This window comes from Physeter macrocephalus, chromosome 19, assembly GCF_002837175.3.
Source record: "Physeter macrocephalus isolate SW-GA chromosome 19, ASM283717v5, whole genome shotgun sequence".
Taxonomy (NCBI): domain Eukaryota; kingdom Metazoa; phylum Chordata; class Mammalia; order Artiodactyla; family Physeteridae; genus Physeter; species Physeter macrocephalus.
In genome coordinates this window covers 44,268,958-44,291,473 of record NC_041232.1, presented here as the reverse complement: position 1 = coordinate 44,291,473, position 22,516 = coordinate 44,268,958, and the positions used below count along the sequence as shown (strand labels likewise).

Sequence of the window (22,516 nt, the reverse complement as noted above, 5' to 3'; positions counted from 1 at the left end):
GGGGATATCTGCCTAATTCAAAAATGTATAAGCTGACCTGATAAATCATGTATATGGTTCACATTTTAAAATACATCTTTGGGTGGTCCTCCAGATTGTCTAGAACTAATACACATACATTCACAGGGTGGATATTAACCCACTATTTCACTGTATGCTAGATTAGTCTTTAAACCAAGAGTTATGGAAACCTATGCTTGAGTAAATAATCATTTAAAACATTCCCTTGTAACTGTTTATTTCCAACTGAGCTTCCATCCTTCTTTGTTTTCATGAATTTTTTTCCAGAGGTTTGAAATGTGACAACTGTGTCTACTGTAAAAATTTTCTTTTATAGCTAGATCAGAAGAGCATTAAATTATTTTTACTCTTCGAGATATATCCTCTATCAAAGATGTCAGTGAGCTTTGGGCTTTTGGAATGCACAGCATTTTCCCTTTGTTTTTGTATATATCAAAGGTACAAATGGTGCTACTGCTTGAGATTATTGCCAAGAGAAAGGGTGATGTGAGGGGGTTCTCTCCAATCCAGCCTCCCAAGGACCTTTTCATTGGCTATAACTGCACTGTGGCCTTGTTTTTATTTTTTTAAAATTTTAATTATTTATTTTTTAGCATCTTTATTGGCGTATAACTGCTTTACAATGGTGTGTTAGTTTCTGCTTTATAGCAAAGTGAATCAGCTATACATACACATATATCCCCATATCTCTTCCCTCTTGAGTTTCCCTCCCTCCCATTGTACGAAACATTTGACTTAGTTTCGAATAAAGAAGGATGATGAGAATCTGCACTGTATCAGTGAGTGGGGATATTTCTTGGCTAACTGAGTATTTTTCTATCCATAGGAACACACCACTAACAGCTCTGGAGATGGTTTGTGTCTTGTGGAAATGTAATGTGCAATACTGCTTAAGATTTGAATTACAGAAACATAGGAGGAAAAAATAAAGTGTCTCAAATAAATGGAATTTCAGGCTTAAAAAAATGTATGGCTGACACCCTCTTTCTGTGTGCTACCCAGTTTACCGTGGCCCATGTACATAAAGTTCTTTCTGGTGTCTGCCTCAAAAGGAGAATATGAGAGGATGGTAGAGAGCGTACAGGAGCTTCACTGTTTCCAGTACTATGCACTGGGCCAAGAGGCAAGAATAAATGTGGGAGATCTTTGATTGCAATGGGAGTCACTGCAGAAAAGTAGAGAATGGGAGAAGCCAGCAGGGATTTATAGTCCATAGTGGATTTATGGTTCTGAACAATGGGTGAGTCAGAGCTTAAGAAGGAACTAGGGGATCAGGGAGAAGTCTGTAGCTATCATGATGGTTTTATTTCCATAACAACTTCCAAGCAAGCTCTGAGGCAACCTCTAATAGTGTATTATACTAACATCATAATATGGAAAATTGACCATTGTTTAGCCAGTTAAAGAAATTTATTTTTGTTTTATTTTAGTTAATGTTGAATTAGAATAATTTAATTTGCCTACGAGAATTAATGAAACAGGTCTAGATCCCTATTGTTATTGTTTTTCACAAGGGGAAAATTATACTTTTCCCTTGCTGTGTCGTATGGAGATATTTTACAAGGGTTTACCTCCCTTTGTTTATATCATGCTTGGTTGATTTCTTCTGATATATAAAATTTTCTATCTATCTAAATTGCTATTCATTGGGTGAATTTCAAAGAAAAGAAACAACAATCAGTAGAAATAAGGGCTATGTCATTTAGATGATTCCTCCAGATTTCCCCGTTTATAACTCCTGATTTCAGTGCTCCCCAGAATTTGCTGGAGATTACTCTCATAAGCAGATTTAAAAGATTCTGCAATAACTGAGAAATGGCCACTTTATGCCCTATGACCTTATTTGTACTTACTTTTGGAGAGAGTTGAGGGGATTATCTCAAAGTAGAATCCTCAAAGAATTTTAGTTAGTGAAATCCTTTTCTAGGCAAAGCACATGGTTTTGAGCTTAGATACATAAACAGCAGCTACTTCTGTTTCTCTTGTGAGGTACCAGCCATCAATGACACAGAGCATGAAATATTAATGCTTAAAGATAACCTAGAGATTATTTATCCAATCTGTACCCTCTTCCTTCTCTTGTCTCGATGTTACAGTATAGCCCAGAGAGGCTGAAAAGTTTATTAGTATTATGAAGAGGGCAAGAATTCTACCTCCTGATTTATAGTCAATTTATATATATACCAAGCCACTTTTCAGTATTGGCTAGATATGTGAAGGCAAAATGGAAAAGAGTGGACAGTTGAACGTTATTATTAAAAAAAAAAACCTTTCTATATTGTAGAGTTGACCAAACTATTGAGTTTAACAGCTGACTCTGCAAGCGGAAATTTTCAAGTTAAGTTTGCCCTATTATTTATGTTTGAAATCAAGCCAGTGGTATTTCATTTGCTCATATGAAAGTGTACATTGAATTTCAGGGGTGCTCTTGATATTTAATTATTGTTCTTGTGCTTCTGTAATATTGTCTCATCCTGCTTCCAAAGTTGTAGGACATTTTCATTCCAAATGTCATACCCACCTAACACATAGTAAGCACTTTAACATGTATTTAAAAAAAATAATGCCACAGAGGACAGCTAATTCGATACATTCCAGTATAAATTCTTTTTGAAAAAAAAAAAAAAAGAAATCTCTGCAGGCAAAGATATTATGAAAATGGTGTCAGGACAAAGTTTTACATCAAATTATCACAGTTTAGGGTTACTGGTGGATATTCTTTAAGTATCTAAGGGCAGCTTAATCTCTTGAAAACAGGTGTTAGAGGAAAGAAAATTTAAAAAATATTTATGGTCCCAAACTATGTCAAGTGCTACAGGCAAGGAGGTTCTAGAGTTGACTCAAGCAAAAGGGTTTTCATTAGCATGGGCCTGGAGGGATGGATAAAAGGTAAACAAAGTAGTTACTGTGAATACATGTCTGTTCACCTTAAGATAACGGCATTGAAGATAAACAACCTGTCTCCTCATTAAATCCCGTTTATGGATGGCAACAAGGGTGCTGGCAAACCAGGTTATTTAGTGGGTGTTAGAAATCATGGAATTAAACATCAGTTTCCTAAAGAGTTATGCTAATAACATAAGGATGATGTTAGTTTACACCCTAAAATCATACTTACCCACAGACAGAAGCGCCTTGTTGGTTCTCTGTGACTTCATGCCCTTGGTGTGGGATGTATTCCAAATAAAGGCAGAATGAGTAGCGTGGCTTCTAGCTCTGTATTAATTAAAGTGTGTTACTTACATACTTACTGCATACTTACTACATACTCATTCCCCAAAAGGTCACTGTAGTTCACCCCCGACTCCTGATCATGACAGCAGTGGCAGTGGTTCCACAATGTTGTAATTACTTAGATGTCACTCTGGTTACTTTGATGACACTGGCAGTGTCCTTCTCTGGCAAAGTTGTAATGTATATATATATAGTATATATATAGTTTGCTTTTGGTATAGTTATGCATCTAGTAGACTCTGAATGGGATCTGGGCTCAGGTTGTTTTGGAAGAAATCCAGATATAGGAAGGTCAAAAGCTAGGCAGTGTCTTTAGAAATATATTTCTTGGGTCACTTGCAAAATCGTATGGTCCAGTACATAACAAGAGCAGATTTCTCGGCCCCAGATTTACTGAATCAGAATCTCTGGAGGCGGGAACGAGGATTATTTATTCTTAACAAGCTTTCTAGGTAATTCTGGAGTTGCAAGCTGAAGTTTAAGAGCTACTGAGCCAGGGTAATTAACCTGGGCCTATGGGTAACCCGAAATGGCAGCAGGTAAACATGGACATTTTTCTAACATGATAAGATTAGCACCTCATCATGGGAGGGAAGCGGTACCGGCTATTAGTGTTTCTTTTTATGTGAAAAGCTTGCTTCCTTTTTCCTTTTTCCCATTGTGGTACTGAGGTCTTAATTATAGATTTATAAACTTCTTATGTAAGGGAAATTAACCTCTGTCATATGCGTTGCAGTTATTTTTACTTATTTTTCTTCTCTTTTAAGTTTGTTTTGGATTTTTAAAAAATTTTGCAATTGAGAATGATTATATTTTTACATAGAATAGGCTGTTATAAACAATCCTGCTATCTCTTAGTACCCTATTGCGGCTGTAATAAGTTATCACAAACAGTGACTGAAAACTACACAAATTCATAATCTTACATCTCTGATGGTCAGAAGTCCAAAATGAGTCTCATGGGGCTAAAATAATGGTGTCAGCAGGGCTGCAATTCTAGAGGCTCTGGAGAAGAATTGTTTCTTTTCCTTTTCCAGCTTCTAGTGGATGCCTTCAATTCTTTGGTTCATGGCCCCCTTCCAGCAATCCTATCATCTTTGCCTCTTTTCTCACATCTCCTTTATATCAGTACATGTACACCATTTCCCTGGGGCGTATACAAGGAGCAGAATTTCTGGGTCATAAGTTAATTTTCTTGAACTTGTTTTCCCAAGTGGTTATACTGACCTGGGCTGAGTTCCCATCACCAGTTTCGGAGAGTTTGCTTTGCTCACCCACACAGAAAGCAAAAGCATTGTCAGACTTTTAAACTTTATCCAATTTGCAGTGTGGGTACCTGGATCTCCTATGAATTTCTCTGATTGTTGTTGAGTTTAATATCTTTGCCTATGTTTATTGTCCATTTGGATTTTTTTCTTTTGTTAAAGGCATATTGAAGATTTTTTTCCCCATTTTTAATCAGATCGTGCCTCTTAAAAAATTGATTTGTTGTTCTTTACATTACACATCTTGTGTGTCATTGTTGGATATATGCATTGCAAGTATTTTTCACTCATTCTGTGGCTTGGCTTTTTACTTTTTAAGAAGATATAATGTATAGAAGTTTTTACTTTTGAAATTGTCAAGTTTAGCAGTCTTTTCTTTTATGGTTAGTGCTCTTGTGTCTTAAGAAAGCTTTTCACACACTTATAAAATATTGACTTTCAAAGTTAAGTTCCTAAATCATCAGGAGATGATTTTTGTAAATGGTATGGGATCGATTTCATCTTTATTTTTTATATGTGTACCTTAATGTCCAGACACATTCATTAAAAAGAGACTGCTTTCTGCACTGCTTTCTGTAGTACCAATTATAATAAATCTGAGAGCGTGCATAAAATATATAATATACAAATAAAAATTTAAATAAATAAAATATTGAAAAATAATAGTGTGCATAAAAGTGTGTATCTGGTTTTAAGCTCTGTCTCTCCCTCTTTTTCCTTTTGCCTATTCATCTATTCTTATGTTAGTGCTAAGCTGTTTTAATTGCATAGCTTTGTTCTATTCAAGAGTGTTTTGGCTGTTCTTGACCAATAGCATTTCCTGTACATTTTAGAACCAAGTGTTTCACAAACAAGCTGCAATTTTGATTAGGATTGTATAATATTTTAACAGAAATTAGAAAGAATTGTCAAAATTTCAATTTTGAGTCATGTATCGGAGTACACAAACTAGGAGATTTCTTTATATTTTTAGGTTTTATTTAACAAAGTTTTATTTTTTTCATTGTTAAGGTCTTACAGAGACCTTTTAAAGGTTATTCCTTGGTAGTAGTATAATAATATAATGTTATATTTTCTTCAATTACAATTTCTAACACATTTTCTCACTTATAGAAGTACAATTGATTTTGGCGTTCTGCCATTTGTATCCAGAAATTTTGCTAAACCCTTATTTTTAATTTGAATGATATATCTGAAGATTCTTTTGGATTTTTAACTACACAATCATTTAATCTGACAATAATGATAGTTTTTTTTCTTTTTTTCCAATCCCCATAATCTTTCCCCCCTACTTTTGTACCATCAGCAAAATAGTAACAAAACTTTGATAGTGAACATCACTATTTTATTTCTCTATTTCATAGAGAAAGCTTTTAATATTGTACCATTAAGTATGATATTTATTTTGGGGATTTTATAGATAGTCTGTATAAAGTTAAGAAAGTCTCCTCTACTCATAATTTACTACAAGCATATGTTTTACTAAACATGTCCTATATATTGGGAAGATTATATAATTTTTCTCACTTAATTTGTTTCTGTGGTGTATTACATGGATTGAATTTTCTAATGTTAACTCAGCCTTGTGTTTTCAGTTATAAACCCAGATTTGGTCATCATCATTTTTATATAGTACTAGATTCAGTTTGTGAATATTCTGTTTAGGAATTTTCCACCTATGTTCATGAGTGAAATTGGCATATAGTTTTCCTGTCTTACGCTAGTCTTGTTGAATTTTTTGGTCAAAGTTATGCTAGCCTTCTTAAATGAGTTGAGGATTGTGATGTTTTATTCTCTTATCTAAAAGAGTTGTATTAGATTGAAATTATTTCCTCCTTGAGTGTTTGGTTCTTAAGACAGTTTGAGTAAATTGTACTTTTTACTATGAATTTCTCCATTTTATTTAAATCTTCTAATTGATTGGCAACGTGTTGTTTATAATAGTCTATTATTATTTTCCTAATATCTGTGGAATCTATAGTTAAGTCCTATTTTAAAGAATTCTTGATATTTTAAATTTGTGCATTCTCTTTTGTTTTGATCTAGTATAGTATACTAGGTATATGAATTTTATTGGATTTTTATTTGCTAGTACATGCCTGATGATTTCAATATATGAAGTGTTTTAAGGTGCTTTTCTGCATTCTGTTGTTTCTGCTGGTTTTTACTCATGAAGTTTAGTTGGATTGGTCCCTGGGTTACCTTGAATGTGCTATAGTATTCTCTTTCTTCCTTCCTCATGTCTATGGGGTCAGGAAGTAAAGATGGCATCTTTAAGGAGTCTGTCTTTCAGCTTTGACTCACCTACTGACCAGTGATATGGAACGGGTTTCCTATAAGAATGTTCTCTGACAATTCTATAACTTGCCTACATCACTGAATCTTGAAAGACTGTCATTTACTTTTAGAGAAATCTGCACTCCACAGGAGATCTGCAGGAATATTAACTACCTCTAGAACTTCCTAGTTTTGGTCCACATTTCAGTGTACTTAGCAGACATTGCGTGTGCATGTGTGTTTGCTTTTTGAAGGTGGATTGTTATGTTCAACTATTATTTTATTTATTGTTATTTTATTTCATAAAGTTGAGTAGAGTAAAAATATCTTGACTCAACTATCATTAATTGGAAATCTTCATTGTCTTCATTTTTATCACATTTGTTAGTTTTCATTGTATAGAAGTTAAAATATCTTTTTATTTTATTTATTTAAGGTGTCTTATCTCTAATTAGAACATCTTGTTTGTCAAGCATGTAGAATTATCTATTTAGAGTTAAGATCAATGTGCTATGCCAGTGTGGCATATTGAAATGGATAAAGATTTAGATATGGTTCAAATTCCAGGAATTTCACTAACTGGGTTTGTTTCCATGAGTGAGTTAATTTATCTCTGTAAATAGCAAATTCCTTATCTGTTTTCTTCCCTGGAAGATTTTGGGACATTAAATTAGATACATTTTAATAGAAAAAACTAGCACACTGTGCATTCTCTTTGAGTAGTATTCTTTCTTTCATAAATTATAGAGTGTATATATCTTTAACAGACTTGCCATTTATTAAAACCTCTGGCATTAGGTGTAGATATAAGTTATTTTTTCTATATACTAGTATTCAGCTTTTACTGTTAGTCATTAAATATGATTTTCTTATTGTTTGCTACTCTAGTTTATAATAAATTGATTTCTGACAATTTTGCATCTGTGTTTAAAATCTTATTCTATTTAATTGATTTTTAATCCTCATTTTGGTTTTAATAATTTTTAAAATACATTATATATCTTAAAAAATATGGCTTATTATCCTTACTTTGCAAATAAGAATGTTTTAGAAGGAAAGCTTTCGGGTTGTTAGTGATGAATGTTGCAAAGAGAAGTCCAGCCAGTTAGTCACCCAAATGGGACCTATTAATTACTTAACTTGCCCTGAGTTCCCCATTGCATTGTTTACATCTGCGTTTTCTAGGCTCACATTTATTTTTGTCTTTATATTGAAAACAGATAAGTTTTCCTGGTGACTGATGCTCAATAATCATGTTTATAGATGATTTATAAAGTAAATATTAATTTATGAGTTTGCAGTGGGGGGGATTTTTCCATGGTGGGATAACTGTAAAGTTAATATTTTCTCTCCAGATGCCCTCTACTTGCCCTAGCTAGCAAGGTACCAACCCCCAAATTGCTTATTGATCATGAATAGAGAGCAAAGATGGATAGATATTTTGACATGCCCTTCATCTAAGCTGCAGGGCTGTCTAGTAAAATATTCTTCCCCTGTGAGAAGGAATATCTTTAATTACTCTCCCAGAGAACAGCATGTGTAAAGGTCTGAACTTACATATATTTGATTTCATCTATCAGGTGATAGTTGTTATGATTTGTTTATCTCATAGGGTCCTGGAAGCACTTTTCTGTTGCTACCATGACCGTTGTCATTTGAAGAAGGCTACATTCCCATTCCAATATTTTTGGACTCATTTTTCAAATATTTAGTTATATTTGGAAATAAACTATTCTTCTTTAGTCAACCGTTTAATTCTAACTACATACTAGTAAGGTCTAAATTTTTATATACCTAGTCTTTTTTAAGACATTTGGTAAAGATACATGTTACAATCTAAGAAAATTAAATTATATTGTCCCTCATTTTAAAGAGGCATCATTATGCCAAACAATAACTTCGAAAGAGAAGTTCTATTGGGAATGGCGGGAATTTGAGAAGCTCTATGATGTAATCTAGGGTCTCAGTTCTCACATAGAACCCAAGGCAAGAATGGATTTTAGAAGAACTGAGGCATGAATGGATTGCATTTATTCATGTATCCAGCAAATATTTTTTCAGTTTCTGCTTGTCACTATGTTGACCTCTCTGCATCATACATTAATTCAAAATTTTTTATTTAATTGCTTCCATATTCAAATCATGACAATAGAATTTTTGAGGTACCTTTTTCAATTTTTGCAATAATATGTCTTAGAAACAGAGTGAACTGTATTGTTGTCGTTAGAAATAAGCTATTAAAGTGTTTGGGCTATGTATACAAAAAATGATGACTGACTCATAGCCCTTGTTTTTTGGCAGTAAATAGACATCAAATCCAATTATCTATCAAGGTCACTCTTAAATGTGTAACAGTAAAGCTAAGTCATGTGTTATAGGAGAATTATTATATGTCTAAACACTTCACAGGGAGAAGCATCTAATTAACAGAAGTGATATAATATCATAAAGGTACAAATTAATGTCAAGGGGAACCTGAAGACGTTCTTATTTTATACCATTGGGTTTCATTATCCAATCTATCGATCCATTCTTATTTACAGTGGAATGTTCAAGAAAGGCCTGTCAAATCAGAAAATTCTGAGGTTCCATGTCACATATTTCATCAGAGAATGCTCTGTAGAGCATACCAGTGGTTGTAACAAATCCTTTCGGTACCGTCTCCATATTTTGCCCTTATCACTTCAGTGTCCACATGCCCGATTTCTAACTGCCAGCTCCTGTGTTTCTTCATTTCGTTGGCGCCATAGCCACTTTATCCACCTGTGCAGCAAGCACAGGGAATTCTGCGCCCGGGGCGGTCCTTAATTACTAAATGATGGTAGCCGTTGTCTGAATACAGCATCACCTTCATTTCTGGGACGATTTAGCTCTATGATGCAAGTACCATACCAGCTCCTAGGAAGGGTTTTCCCTTCCCAGGAGGGCTGAGCTTCAGTTGTCCTTGGTGATCACTGGCTTTTAATGGCTGCTTCCCCTTCCCTCTTTCATCTCCCCATTTACTACCAGTGGTTTCTTCACCTCCATCCCTTCCCCCCAGATTGCGCTCACATCCTGTCTCAGGGTCTATTTCTGCGTGAATCCAACTGAACATGTGATCAAAACCAACTGAGAAGCCTGGGTCAGTAATTTATCAAGCAGAAACTGGCATACATTTTGAAAGAGATATCTATTAATTTGAATGCAGCAAAGTATTTTCCTTTGAAAAATGTGACCAGTTACATTCTGGGTCCAACCAGATATGAACTTTGATAAGAATTGGAGCCTGATATTTTGAGCAATTGTGGGAAAGTTCTTGAGGCAGGGGCTTTCCTCCCTAGGTTTTATACAAGGAGGATGGCTGGGACCACACAGGCACAGAGCAGACCGGGATATCCCAAGTTTGGCATAATTAAGCTTTGTTTGTAAAATTAGGAAAAGTAAGTCTCCCAGAGTCAGCTCGAGTTTGTCTTATTTGAACACAATCAACAAGTACATGCCCAGAAACTGGCATCTGTTTCAAACTTTTTAAAGTCAATTTAATATTCTCCATTTGTATTTATTATGCTTGAGTTCTTTCAAGTGAGATTTTTATATATTATAAAAAGAATGAGATCTTTTATGTTTTATTTTTTGGCCACAGCGTGTGGCTTGTGGGATCTTAGTTCCCCCGACCAGGGATCGAACCCACGCCCCCTGCATTGGAAGGTGAAGTCTTAACCACTGGACCGCCAGGGAAGTCCCTCTCTTTGCAGTTTTATGGCTGAAAGTTGAAGTGTCTACCCAGAGATGCAAAGGGCATCTCACATCTGGGGATGAGCTCCCTGCTTACCCCTGGATTTAGAAAGCATGTTTGTTCACTGTTATGTAGCTGGTGTGGTATTGTCCTAATGTATTGCTGCTTTAAGGCTTTTGTCCTTTGTCTGTGGACAGGAATCCAAATCTGCTGATGGTCTATTTTCCTGAAAGTGGAGGATTCCGTCCTGTTGGTAGAAGGTGAAGTCTTAACCACTGGACCGCCAGGGAAGTCCCTATAGTAAGATTTTAATTTAATCTATTGCTCAGTGCCCTTTTTCCAATTTCTTTTTGCATGTTGCTATTAAACTATCTAGGGCTTTTGGTTTATTTTTGTCACCTGTTTTGCTACCAAAATGTATGGTCAAACTAGGTAATAGGACTCTCTCATAAGAGAGCTAGCAACCGGTGATCTTTTAAAAATACAATTCTGAGCAGAGCACTCCTCTGCCCAAGCTTTCCAGTGGCTCTCCATTTCACTGAGAATGTCAGAATTCTTACAATGACTTGCAAGGTCGAACTCCATCTCATCCCTTGTTACTTCTCGGACTTCATTTCTTATTGCTTTCCTTCTTTCACTGCCACATGTAGGTCTCCTTCTTCTTCCTTGAATACCCCAAGCACATGCCTACCTCAGAATTTTTGCAGTTTTGTAGTCCCCTCTGCCTGAAGTGCCCTGTACCCAGATAGCCACATGGCTTGTTCCTGAATGTTCTTCAGGTGTCTGCTCAAATATTGCCTTACAACTAACTCTGCCTCAATTACCTTATATAAAAGAGTATCCCTCCCATCCTGCACTCCCTAGCCTAAGTTGCCCTGCTTTTTCTCTTGACCATTTATTGCCATCTAACATACTATACACTTACTTGTTCATTGTCAGAACCCCCGCCCCATCTTGAACATAAACTCCATGAGGAGCTTTGTTCACTACCATTTCATCACTGCTTGGCAAAACTATTAGGCATTTAATAACCGTCTGTGGAATGAATCAATGAATGAATCAATGAATGAACAATTTGGACAAGGAAAGAGTTTATGAGGAAATGATACTTAAATTGCTACCTAAATGATGAAAGGATGCAACCATATGAAAATGAGGAGGGAAATGTTCCATGCAGAGTGAATACCAGTTGCAAAGGCCAAAGTATTTCCTCAATCCATTTCCTCTCACGTTCTCTATTATGACTATTATAGTCCAAGCCACCATCGTCTTCCCACCACCATCCTTTATGCCAGATCAGGCAGGTCCCTGTAGGCTGTTCTAAGGCATGCAATGAAAATCCATTGAAATTCTTAAAATAGGGGATTGACTTAATCTAACTTATATTTTAGAAGGCCACATAGGCTCATCTGTAGAAAATTGTTGAAATGAGTCCAGTGTGGACGTAGAGAGACTACTTAAGAGGCAGTTCTGGTAGGGTGGCAGATGGGGATGGAAACTATTTGATGGCTTGAGATATATTCTGGTTATAAAATCAACAGGGCTTACTAATGGATTAAATGTGAGGAGTGAGGGAAAGGATAAAAGTCAAAGGACTACTTAGATTCTGGGTTGAGCACCGGGTCAATGTAGTCATATTTACTGGGATGAGGGATATTAGAGGATAAATTATAAGCTTTAATCCCGAACAGTTAAAAAGGGGCTTGGATGAGTTATCATAGAGGTAATGTAGAGTGTTAACAGGAGAGGTCTTGGGACAAACTTTAGGGGAACATTACCATTTAAAGATTGGGTAGTTGGGGAATAAACAAAAAATAATAAGAGAGAGAGTAGCCAATGAAATATAATCAATATCCCTAGAGGATGGTGTTATAAAAGCCACGAAAGAAGAATGTTTCAAGGGAAGAGAGAACAGTTACTGTTTTCAGATTCTTTACAACAAATAAGAAAGGCCAGAACAGGAAAGTAGGCCTTGTATCTGGTGTTGTATAGGTCTTAGACAAATTTGACAAGGGCCATTCTAATGGGCTGATGGGTGAATGTTGTAGTCTCAGGGACATGGTAAAGAAAGGAAAGCATGTGTACATGAGTCTTAGGAAATTTGGTGAAATAAACAAAGAAAAAATGAGACAGTAGCCACAGGGAAGGGTGCTGATGGAAATGTTCTGGGGTCGGGGAGAGAGTGAGAGAGAGAGAGAGAGAATAGGAAAGAGAGTGTTAAGGAAGGAGCGAAGTCCTTGAGCTTAAATGCGGAATTGTCTTTTTATATGAGTAGGACACTAACTCCATTGCAATATGGTGGGGGGATAATATGCGTGTAATGGGTGGCTGTGCAGGTTTGGCAGAAGAAGATGAGTGGATTCAAGATTGATGACTTTTATTTTCTCAGTGAACAATAGGATTAGGTCATCAACTGAGAACAAGGAGGGAAGAGGAGATGTGGGAGGGTTGAGGACAGAGACAGTATGGAATAGTAATCTGGTGTAATGAGATGAGAAGTCTCTCACAGAATCAGCTAGGATTAGGGAAGCATTTGATGTTAACCTGAGATCTGAAATCGAGTATTTAAAATGAAAAAAGTCAACTCACTTGAATCATTTGTTTAGCTGTTTGTGTGCAGACAGAAATGCAGGGGTAAAAGATTTGGGATATGAAAGGGGGCGCAGGGCAAGGAGGTAGAAGGTATGCTCCAAGAGGTGACAGTAGTTGGACTCACGAAGTTTGATTAGACAAGGAGGGAAGTGAAGCTGACAGATACTGAGAAAGCGGTGGGAGTCTAAAGAATGGAAGCTTTGATGAAGTGGAGGAATTGCAACAATCGGAATTCATAAGCAAGTGAGCTGGAAGGATAGGAGGAAGTGAAACTGAGGCATCCAAGGTCCTGCCATGCTGGGTTATGACAAAGAAGCAAGTGACTGCGGTGGCTGGGGGAATGGAGGTGTAAGAGCTGAGACTATGGGATGCTGAGTGCCTCATCCATGGAGCTGGAGAAGCCACAGAAGACTGTGAGCCAGAATACAGAATCTTTAGTAAAAGTGGGGACATTATTAAGAGGTCAGGAAATGGCACAAGGAGAAGAGTGGGAGGGAGATATAAGCAGATCACATGTGTCTGAAAAGGGGAAGGTTTTGTGCACGACGAAGATGATAATGTTCTGAAGGTAGCATTGGAGAGCAAAAAGGAGATGCACCCCATTAAAGAGGAAAGTGTTTGATTTTAAAGTTAAATACGAAGAAAAGCCATTTAAAAGAAATAAAATGCTGGTGTAAACAAAAAAATTAGAATATGAAAGAGAAAAATATGAAAGCATAAAGATGCTAAAAGTATCAACTAAAAGCTTAAAATGCACGTTATTGATCATTTACTTATTTGCATGAGGCTGCTTAAGGCTGTGTTCTGACATTACTAAGCAGCACTCTGGAGAGCAGGCTCCCCAGCAAACATGAGAAAAATGATTTAGGAAACAGAAAATGAAAAACCTTAACAGTGTGAAAATAAAATAATGATTTCTATGGACTGAAAATAATAACTAGATTTGATAATCTCTAATTATTCCTTATATTCTAAGACCCATCCCCACCTTGCAATTCAGAAAAGATAATGAAAGCATATTAAGCATTTTATTGCTGTAAACATAACTCGTCAGAAATTACAGACCAACTTAAAATAGCCAACAGATGACCAAGCAAGGAACTAGCACCCAAATAATCCAAGAGTTTTTATACTGAAACTTGAAGGAAAGCACCTTGTTGTAAACATCACCCAAGATGAATATTAAAGTCTAAAAATACTCGTAAAATAGCGAAAGAAAAATAGGTTAGACTAAGTACAGCTTGATGACAGTGTTTAGTAATTCAAATATAACTAAATGGAGGCATATAGACACCTAAACAATAGATTATTCATTGTTTTAAAATTATTTGATGGAGAACAGGTTGATCCATTTTTGCTTTTGTCCTAACATGAATTGAATAATCTGGAACTGGAAGACAGATTCTGTTTCATGGATACTAATAATCTACATGGACTGGTGTATTGTAGTGCAATGTGAAATAGGTCTTACAAACACCAGAAGTCTCCTCAAAGGTTGGAATTGATTAAATAGGCATGGGGAAACGTGGCAATACTTTCAAAAGTTTGTTTTGGGCTTCAAATGTCTTTCTGAAAAAGTCAGAGCCATTTTAGCTAAGATTATAACACCTTTAAACTCCTGCTAAAGTCAAAAACTGTCATATGTGTTATACACTGGCTGACTTTCAAATGTTGGTATAAATTCAGAAATGAATTGTGTCTATAACTAGAAACATCCAATCAGAGTGTATATGTAATTTTTGAAGCTATATAATTAAAATTCTGTCAGAACATTATACATTGAATGAACATTATGAGGCTAAAAACTTTATATACAAATGTAGAACAGATGTCCAGATGAAGCCCTGGAAATAACCTGAAATAGATACTTTTTCCGTAAATTTTTCGGAGCAGATACATTTACATCAGGCAACATACAGAGAGGCTAATAATCTTTAGCAGATGTATTTGGAATTCAGTGAATAATAAAGTATTTATAATACACTAATTTTTGCCTCTAAGGACTACCTCTTTGGAAAGTGAGATGTTTTATAAATATTAAACGCTTTGTTTTCAAACTATATATACATAACAATTAAATCACTCTTTTTTCCTTCTCTTTTGTTAGGAGCAAGTTGATCTGAGACTTAGCTTGCATTATGGGTTTGAATTACAACTATTCACTTGTAAAATAATTTTCATATCTTTACGTGTATGGAATGACGTAAAGTATGTGAGTTAGAGTAAAGCATCTAAAGAGAAGGATTAAATTCTTTCTAAAGGCTGTTCATTAAAAAAAATTACATGCCTTTAAATGACTGTTAGAATGGTTGCTGTCTTAAAAAGGTAATTTTAAAATTTAGGGATAAAGAGTTAGAACATCAATGTGTAAACATGAAAAAAAGAGTCTGATTTGCAAGTATCTTCCTAGAAAGATTGATGACTAATACTGCCATTTTTTTTCTTGTATCTCCCATGGTTTTATGTAACTAATGGATCTTAATAACAATAGTTATTAAAGATGGTTGCTCTGGCATTTGTCAGACAATCTAAAAAACATTTCTGGAATATATCAGGAGTTTTAAGAAAACACTTCTGATGATATGTCATATCAAAGTGACAAATACTAACAATTAATTAATAATTATTTTTATTTCTTCAAACTCCTGGACCCAGGCATACTCAAGTATATTTCAATAAGTAGCTTTTGACTTTATTTCTGGAAAGACTACCCATTAATAATGGAACCTCCAAATGGGAGAAAGAAATAAAAGAAAGACTCCTTGTGAATGATTCTATTTACACCTCTGCATTTTGGCATGCTACAGACTATCAAAATTTTACATAGTCTACAGAGTTAAAATAAGATGTGTATTGTGGCTTTGAAAATATTGACATCATCTGCTATAACACAGAGTGAAATAGCTCTGGGTAAAATAATTCACTCGCCATCCCCTTTCGACAAGTGTCGGAAGTCCAATAACTATTCTTTGATCTTGTAACACTCTGGGAAATTTGAGTAACTGGGGGGACTAATCCTTAAAATATTTTTGCCATATCCAGTTTCACATTAGTGAGCAAATATTAACATTGAATTTAGAAAAGAGAAAAAAATTCCTCTACCATACAATAGTAAATTTACCTCTAAGAATGCTTTGATTCTATTTAGAGATTTTAACCAGGTAACACTATGTAGCAAATTCACAGAAATGACTCATTATAAATAGGACATTATTAAATTTTGAAGTTAGAAAAGTATACTATATAATTTAGAAACTATCTATAAATTGGAGCATATATAATCCAAGAGCTTATTGACAAATCAAATCAGGAATGTAAAATTTAGGCTAGTGAGAAAATTTGGTTAGGAGGTGGGATAGAGTAAGGAAATTGGATTGTCTAGTACAATTTCATTCCCATTAACACAATGTCATAAACTCTGTTAAAAGTTCCTAGCTGATCTCTTCAAAATAGCAACAGAGGGTTATTTTAAAAAGTACTAAACTCAATTAAAACTAATAGTACGGTATTATTTACTGAACAATTCTAACTTCCCCCATTAAATATTTTACATGTGCTAAAAACATTTTTTTAGATTCCCTTAAAAAATTTCCCCAAAGCGTAACTATACTGCAGGCTTTTTTTCACAGCTCAGTCTAAGTCAATTATTTTATCTTAGGAGATGTGTAATAAAGAGCTGGATATAAATGAATAACACTTACTAAAAACACAATCTGAAAATACAATGCGATTCCCGTCTACTTCTTTGGAAGGTAATTTACCATGTCAGGTGTTACTTGCTTCAGCCTGAGAAGTATACTTGGCAGATTTTCCTTTATTAAGTCAGAGTCACAGTGGTAAAGGGAGAAATGCGTGTGATATACTGCAACTTCACCAGTATGCAATATACGTCAATATTGCATCTACCGCTAGACACAAACTAGAATCAGAGAAGTCCTTGACTCCATAGGAATTATAGCTGAAGCCCCATCTCAAGATCTAGACTCAGACGATGCCAGTTCACTCCCAATCAATCTCACTATGTTGCCACCCTCTTATGGAATTTCCCTCCCAGGAAACATTTCCTAATTTGAAGTTTATTTCATCTAGTGCAGTCATTAAGGTGGGAGTGCTTGGTGGCTTGTGGACTTGGCTGAGTAGACATTTTTTTTTCCTTAATGGTTAACCCTGGTCTAAATATGTGATTGGATTTTTATTTGTATTATCTGCGAAATTGACAAGGCATTTGGGGCATATTTCAAATTCTTCCCACATACTTGAGCGCATATTGCATGTTTAATTTTATTTAAATATTGCCTGAGCTACATGGCAATTCAAAACAGAGCAAGGAGAACGATGCCAATTGCCATCTTAAGGCCAGTGCTTTTACATGACCAAGTTTTATTTATTCCATGTGCTGGAGATACACTACAGGCCACACAAAAGCCAAGAAGACCCTACAGGCCATCCAGGCACCAAGAAGACCCCGTCTCAAGTTTTAGTTCACGGTCATGATTCTGTTAGTATGACTAGAAGAAAAAAGTTTACAAATGCTCAGGAGAGCTCTTGCCCAACAGCACTATTTCCATCTATTTTTCTCACTGAGGTGTCTCACCTTGTACCACAATTTTCTTAGCACCTGATTGTGTGTCATAAATCACATTGTTAGTTTTTGGGTGGTGGGAATTAAACCTAAATCACAATTACTGAGAAAAAGCGTGCTGGGGTCCTGGCTACTTGGTGTATTGTCCTGTACTGTACTTTGTGATTCGACTTCGGGCTGTGATAGTGGAGGCAGATCCTAGGGTATCGCTAAAGTGATGCTCAGAGGAGCCCCTCAAGTGGCCAATGGTGGATGTGCCCCCGATGCTGCTACTCAGGCCCCCGCCCCCTCCCAGGCTGTTCAGCCCAATGCCACCACCATTGCCCACCAGGCCACTGCTGCCTATGCCACTGCCTCCACCTAGCCCAGCTGGGCCACTAATGCCAGATATGCCGGAGCCTGAAACTACCTTCTCTGTCACCATCACATTGTGGGTGTTTGATAAATCAGGGTGCACACTCAGATTGCCCACTAGGCCGGAAGTTGGCTGGATTACTCTTTCTGTCACTACTACATTTGAAGACTCTCTAGGATCAGGGATGGTCAAAGTGGAGGGCAGGCTTGAACCGGGTGTTATTACCCTTTCTGTCACTATAACATTTGACCCATCTCTCAAGTCAGGCATCTCTAACATCCCATGCAGATTGGCACCAGAGATTGGGCCGACCACCCTCTCTGTCACCACCACGTTTGATGCATGTCGGTTATCGTGAACGTGGACAGAAGGCTTCAGAGTGCCCAAGGTGGTGTAAGACTCAGTTAAAGTGACATTACCATAGCCCAGAGGATCAGGAATAGGATGCTGTACCCCAGGTTCCGAGGGGTAGTTACTCTCAGAAATGATGGTGGTGGTGCCGAAATGTGGGGAGATGTGTGAGTGTCCGCTACCAATGGGCTCTGTTCCCTGCAGAGGGCAGATCAGTTCAGTGCTGTCAGGTGGCCAAGAGGGATCAGGGTCTGGATAGGGTTCAACCTCTTTTCCCAGGCTGATGTCTGCCAACTTCTTAAATTTAGTCCCCAGTGTATCCAAATAGCTGTCATCCAAGTCTTCTCCAATGAAGCTACAACAACCCACAGAGCCTGCAGGGGAGCCTACACCTTCAATATCATATATGAGCAAACAGTCATTGGATGGGCGTGCTTCGTCTTCATCTGCATAAGCATATGCTTTCTGAATTTGTAGAAGAAAGAGAAAATGAAATGATGAATACATTTTTAACAGTAATAGAGTTCTCTATCATCATTTTTTTTCCAGAGCTTTACCCAAAAAAATATATAAAACAAAATTCTAACCTCTTCTAGAGACTCTTTAGAAGTTATTATTTAATTACTTGAAAGAATTTGGTTAGGAATTATTTTAACTGTAATTTGGATAATACATTTTGATATTTATTTAGATGGACATCTTCATCTTAGTGCACTTGGGACACAAAAGCACAAAAAGAATCACATGAATGATTTTGCAACCAAGTTAGAAGGAGGTATACTTAAAAACATTGAACTTAAAAGTATACCAAAATTGTGTATTTTTTTGGATTTGTTTAAATTAGTTAGCTCATAGTTGATTTGGGTTCATTCAGAATTGTGCTTTTCTTCCTTCAGATGAAGTGAATATGGTGGTTCCATGAAGATTTATTTCAGTGTGGCTTTTTAAGCAAAATAACAGGAAAATTTGACTCTGGGTCTATGCCACTTTTGGATTCAGAATTGAAGGTGACCAAAGACAGTTCTTAAAAATAGAATCTCCTCCAATTCAAAGTGAAAGCTCACAGACATGTGTACTTTTATTTCATCTCTTTTGTTTGTAATATTGGATTGCAAACTTTCAGGTTAAGCAGAAATACCTTCATTAGCAAACCAACTCACTGTGCCATTTCAATTCAAAAATAGTTTTTGAGTCCTTACTGTTTGACAGACACTCCCTTAGGAAGTTGGCAATAAAGTAATCAACAAAACCAGATAAAGTCCCTCTCTCACAGGGCTTACATTTCAGTAGGATGAGCCAGACAACACATAAATGTATTTGTTAGGAGGTGCAGAGTAAAGGAATAGAGAGGGATAGGGTTGCTCTTTCAGACAGAGTGGTCAGGGACAGCATCTCATAAAGTGATGGTTGTTCAGAGACTAAAGTCACGGGGACAGTAAAGCAGAGTGTGTTCTGGGCAGAAGGTGATACAAGTGCAAAAGTTGTGAGGCAGAAATGGAACTTTTCATGAAAATGATATTCATTTGTAGGGACATGGATAGGAGGTATACCTATGGATTTCAGCAACAGTCGCCTTATTATTTGCTGCTATTTGGAAGGCTTTTACTAGTATTTCAGTTCAAAATATCAGCCACCCTTTGATTAGGAGAGTTAATGACCGTATTTTAGGCCAGTGTATAGAAGGACATAAATGTATCAGAGACAGTATCAGAGGTAGGAAATATCTGAAGGTTTAAGTATCATATGGGGTATAACCACGGGCAATTCTGTCTCTACCTGAAGATGGCAAAATTAATTCTCTCTGGTTCTTAGAATGTCCTGGAAGTGTACTATGGCTCTTGGACCCACCCTTATTGCGTGTTTACTCTGTGCTTGGAACTGAGCCAGGTACTAGCAACATAATGTAGAGCCCATGCAGACGAGGCACTAAAAACGGTGGTGGACATGTAACCAACAGATTTTAGCAATGGTATGTTCTATAAAATGTACAAACAAAGTACTACAGAGATACACATAAAGAAACATCAACACTATTTTGGATGAGAGGATTCACAGTAAAAACTTCAGAAAGGCAGGGGTGTTTGAACCGGATAGAAAGATGAGTGTGGGTTTGTGAGAGAGAAGATCAGGTAAAAGCATTCCAGGATGAGCACAGCATAAGCAAAGACATGGAGGGCAGTAGACCAGTGTGAATAAGGCAAAGGGGCTTGGCAAGTGGGGTGGCTTGTAAGGAGTAATTGGAGGTGTGAGGGTGTGAGGGAAGAGGTCAATTGGTTAATTGCTGTGTGAAGGAGTTTGGATTTCACGCCACAGACAAAACAGAGCTGGGAGCCACTGGTTGTTCTAAAGTGGGGAGTAAAGTGCTCAAGTCAGAGTTTGAGAAATACTATCCAGCAGGAATATAGATTGTCAGGCGTAAAGACCAGAGGCTGGGAACCTAGTTAGGAAACGCCCACCAAAGCCCTGTTGGGAAACAGTGGGAACCTGGGGTAGAGATATGGGTGCAGGATAGAAAGGAAGGCATGGGGATAGAGAGCTTACCTGGCAGAAGTAACTTTCCATGAAGTTCATATTCAGCCCTCCTTCTCTACATTCCCTTATAGAACTTCTTCTTAATGTTCCAGAATTTTCTTGACATATCTTAGGTGTTCCTGATGTTTTAACTGCATCCACTAGTTCCAATGCTGTCGTTCTTTCTCCTCCTCCCAGATCTTGCATTTTTCTGCCACGATACTCATTTGTGTAAACCCCTAAAAGTGTTGATCAAATTAAATTTTACTTTCTCTTGTAAACTGTTTTTTCTCTAGTGTATTGTAAAGTAAAAATTAGTAACTTACTGTGATGTATAGTTTCTCCATTTAAGTACGCAGTTGTGAGTGAGCAAAGAAATAAAATGAAGGTAATACGGGACTTCCCTGGTGGCCACAGTGGTTAGGAATCTGCCTGCCAATGCAGGGGACACAGATTTGATCCCTGGTCCAGGAAGGAGCAACTAAGCCGGTGCGCCACAACTACTGAGCCCGCATGCCACAACTACTGAAGCCCACATGCCTAGAGCCTGTGCTGCACAACAAGAGAAGCCACCAAAATGAGAAGCCCGGGCACCGCAACAAAGAGTAGCCCCTGCTCGCCACAACTAAAGCCCGCGCACAGCAACGAAGACCCAACGCAGCCAAAAGTAAATAAATAAAAATGAAGGTAATACATAAAGAAGGGAGATGCAAATATGATATTGAGTTCAAAATAATATTATTAATCAATTTGTTAATTCAGTAATTATTTGAGATACTACTATATGTTGTGCTGGGATCGGGGGCTCTACAGAGGTTATAAAACCCTATCCATGCCTTAGAGAGTTTGATTTCAAATTGGGGGAAAATACCCAAATTCTAAAACTTAAAAAAAAACTGTATAAGGATACTCAATGTGTTATTAGAAGCACAGGGCCTTCAGGGCATTCAGAGAAGAGGCCATGGCTATGGTGAGGGGATAGGTTTGCATGAAGACTCTGGGATTTGCACTTGATTGTGAGGGGTGAGTAGAAGCCTGTTACAAAATTCCAGGCAGGTTAGATAAAAGGATGGCCCAGACTATGGAAGTGCCATGGACAGAGAAAGTGTTGACAATGGGGTAGGTGTCCTATGGCTTTCATATTTTGAAGATCTTGAGTTTAGGTACAGTGTTTCATACAGTGTTTCATACTTCTTACTCTGGTGCCTCTCACTGTGCTTTGTTCAAGGTTTGTAGACTTAAATGCATACATAAATCCTGGTGGATGTGAGGATTTGACAAGTCTTGAGAACTGACTGAGTGTCAATGAATAGGGAGATAAGAGAGTCAAAAATGAGTTTCTGCTTTTGAGGTGGAGGGTGTTGGGGTCATTAACAAAAATGGACACCTCAGGGGGAGAAATAAGTTTATAGACTAGCATCTCCAGTCTTCTGAATGTGGTCCAGTTCTATAAGTCATAAACATTCCTATGTCTTTTACATTTTGAAGAGTTCAAAGTGGAAAAGTCATGATCACAAGTTTGAAAAAGACTGAATGAAACATAAGAGAATCAATAATATTTATTTACCTTGAAATAAGGCAAGACGGTACAATTATTTTCAAAGATATGAGTT

The 22,516-nt window shown here is 36.9% G+C and overlaps 1 protein-coding gene across 1 annotated transcript in view; it reads right to left on the bottom strand.

Moving 5' to 3' along the window:
* Positions 1-14,124: 14,124 nt before the first annotated feature.
* DSG1 (desmoglein 1) overlaps positions 14,125-22,516 on the bottom strand; it is a 39,883-nt gene continuing 31,491 nt past the window's right edge. The window contains exons 14-15 of the mRNA XM_007130547.4: positions 20,934-21,142; positions 14,125-18,857 (exon numbers count right to left, since the gene is read on the bottom strand). Coding sequence (XP_007130609.1) covers positions 17,817-18,857; positions 20,934-21,142 — 1,250 coding nt within the window. The 3' untranslated portion in view covers positions 14,125-17,816. The remainder of the gene's footprint in view (positions 18,858-20,933; positions 21,143-22,516) is intronic.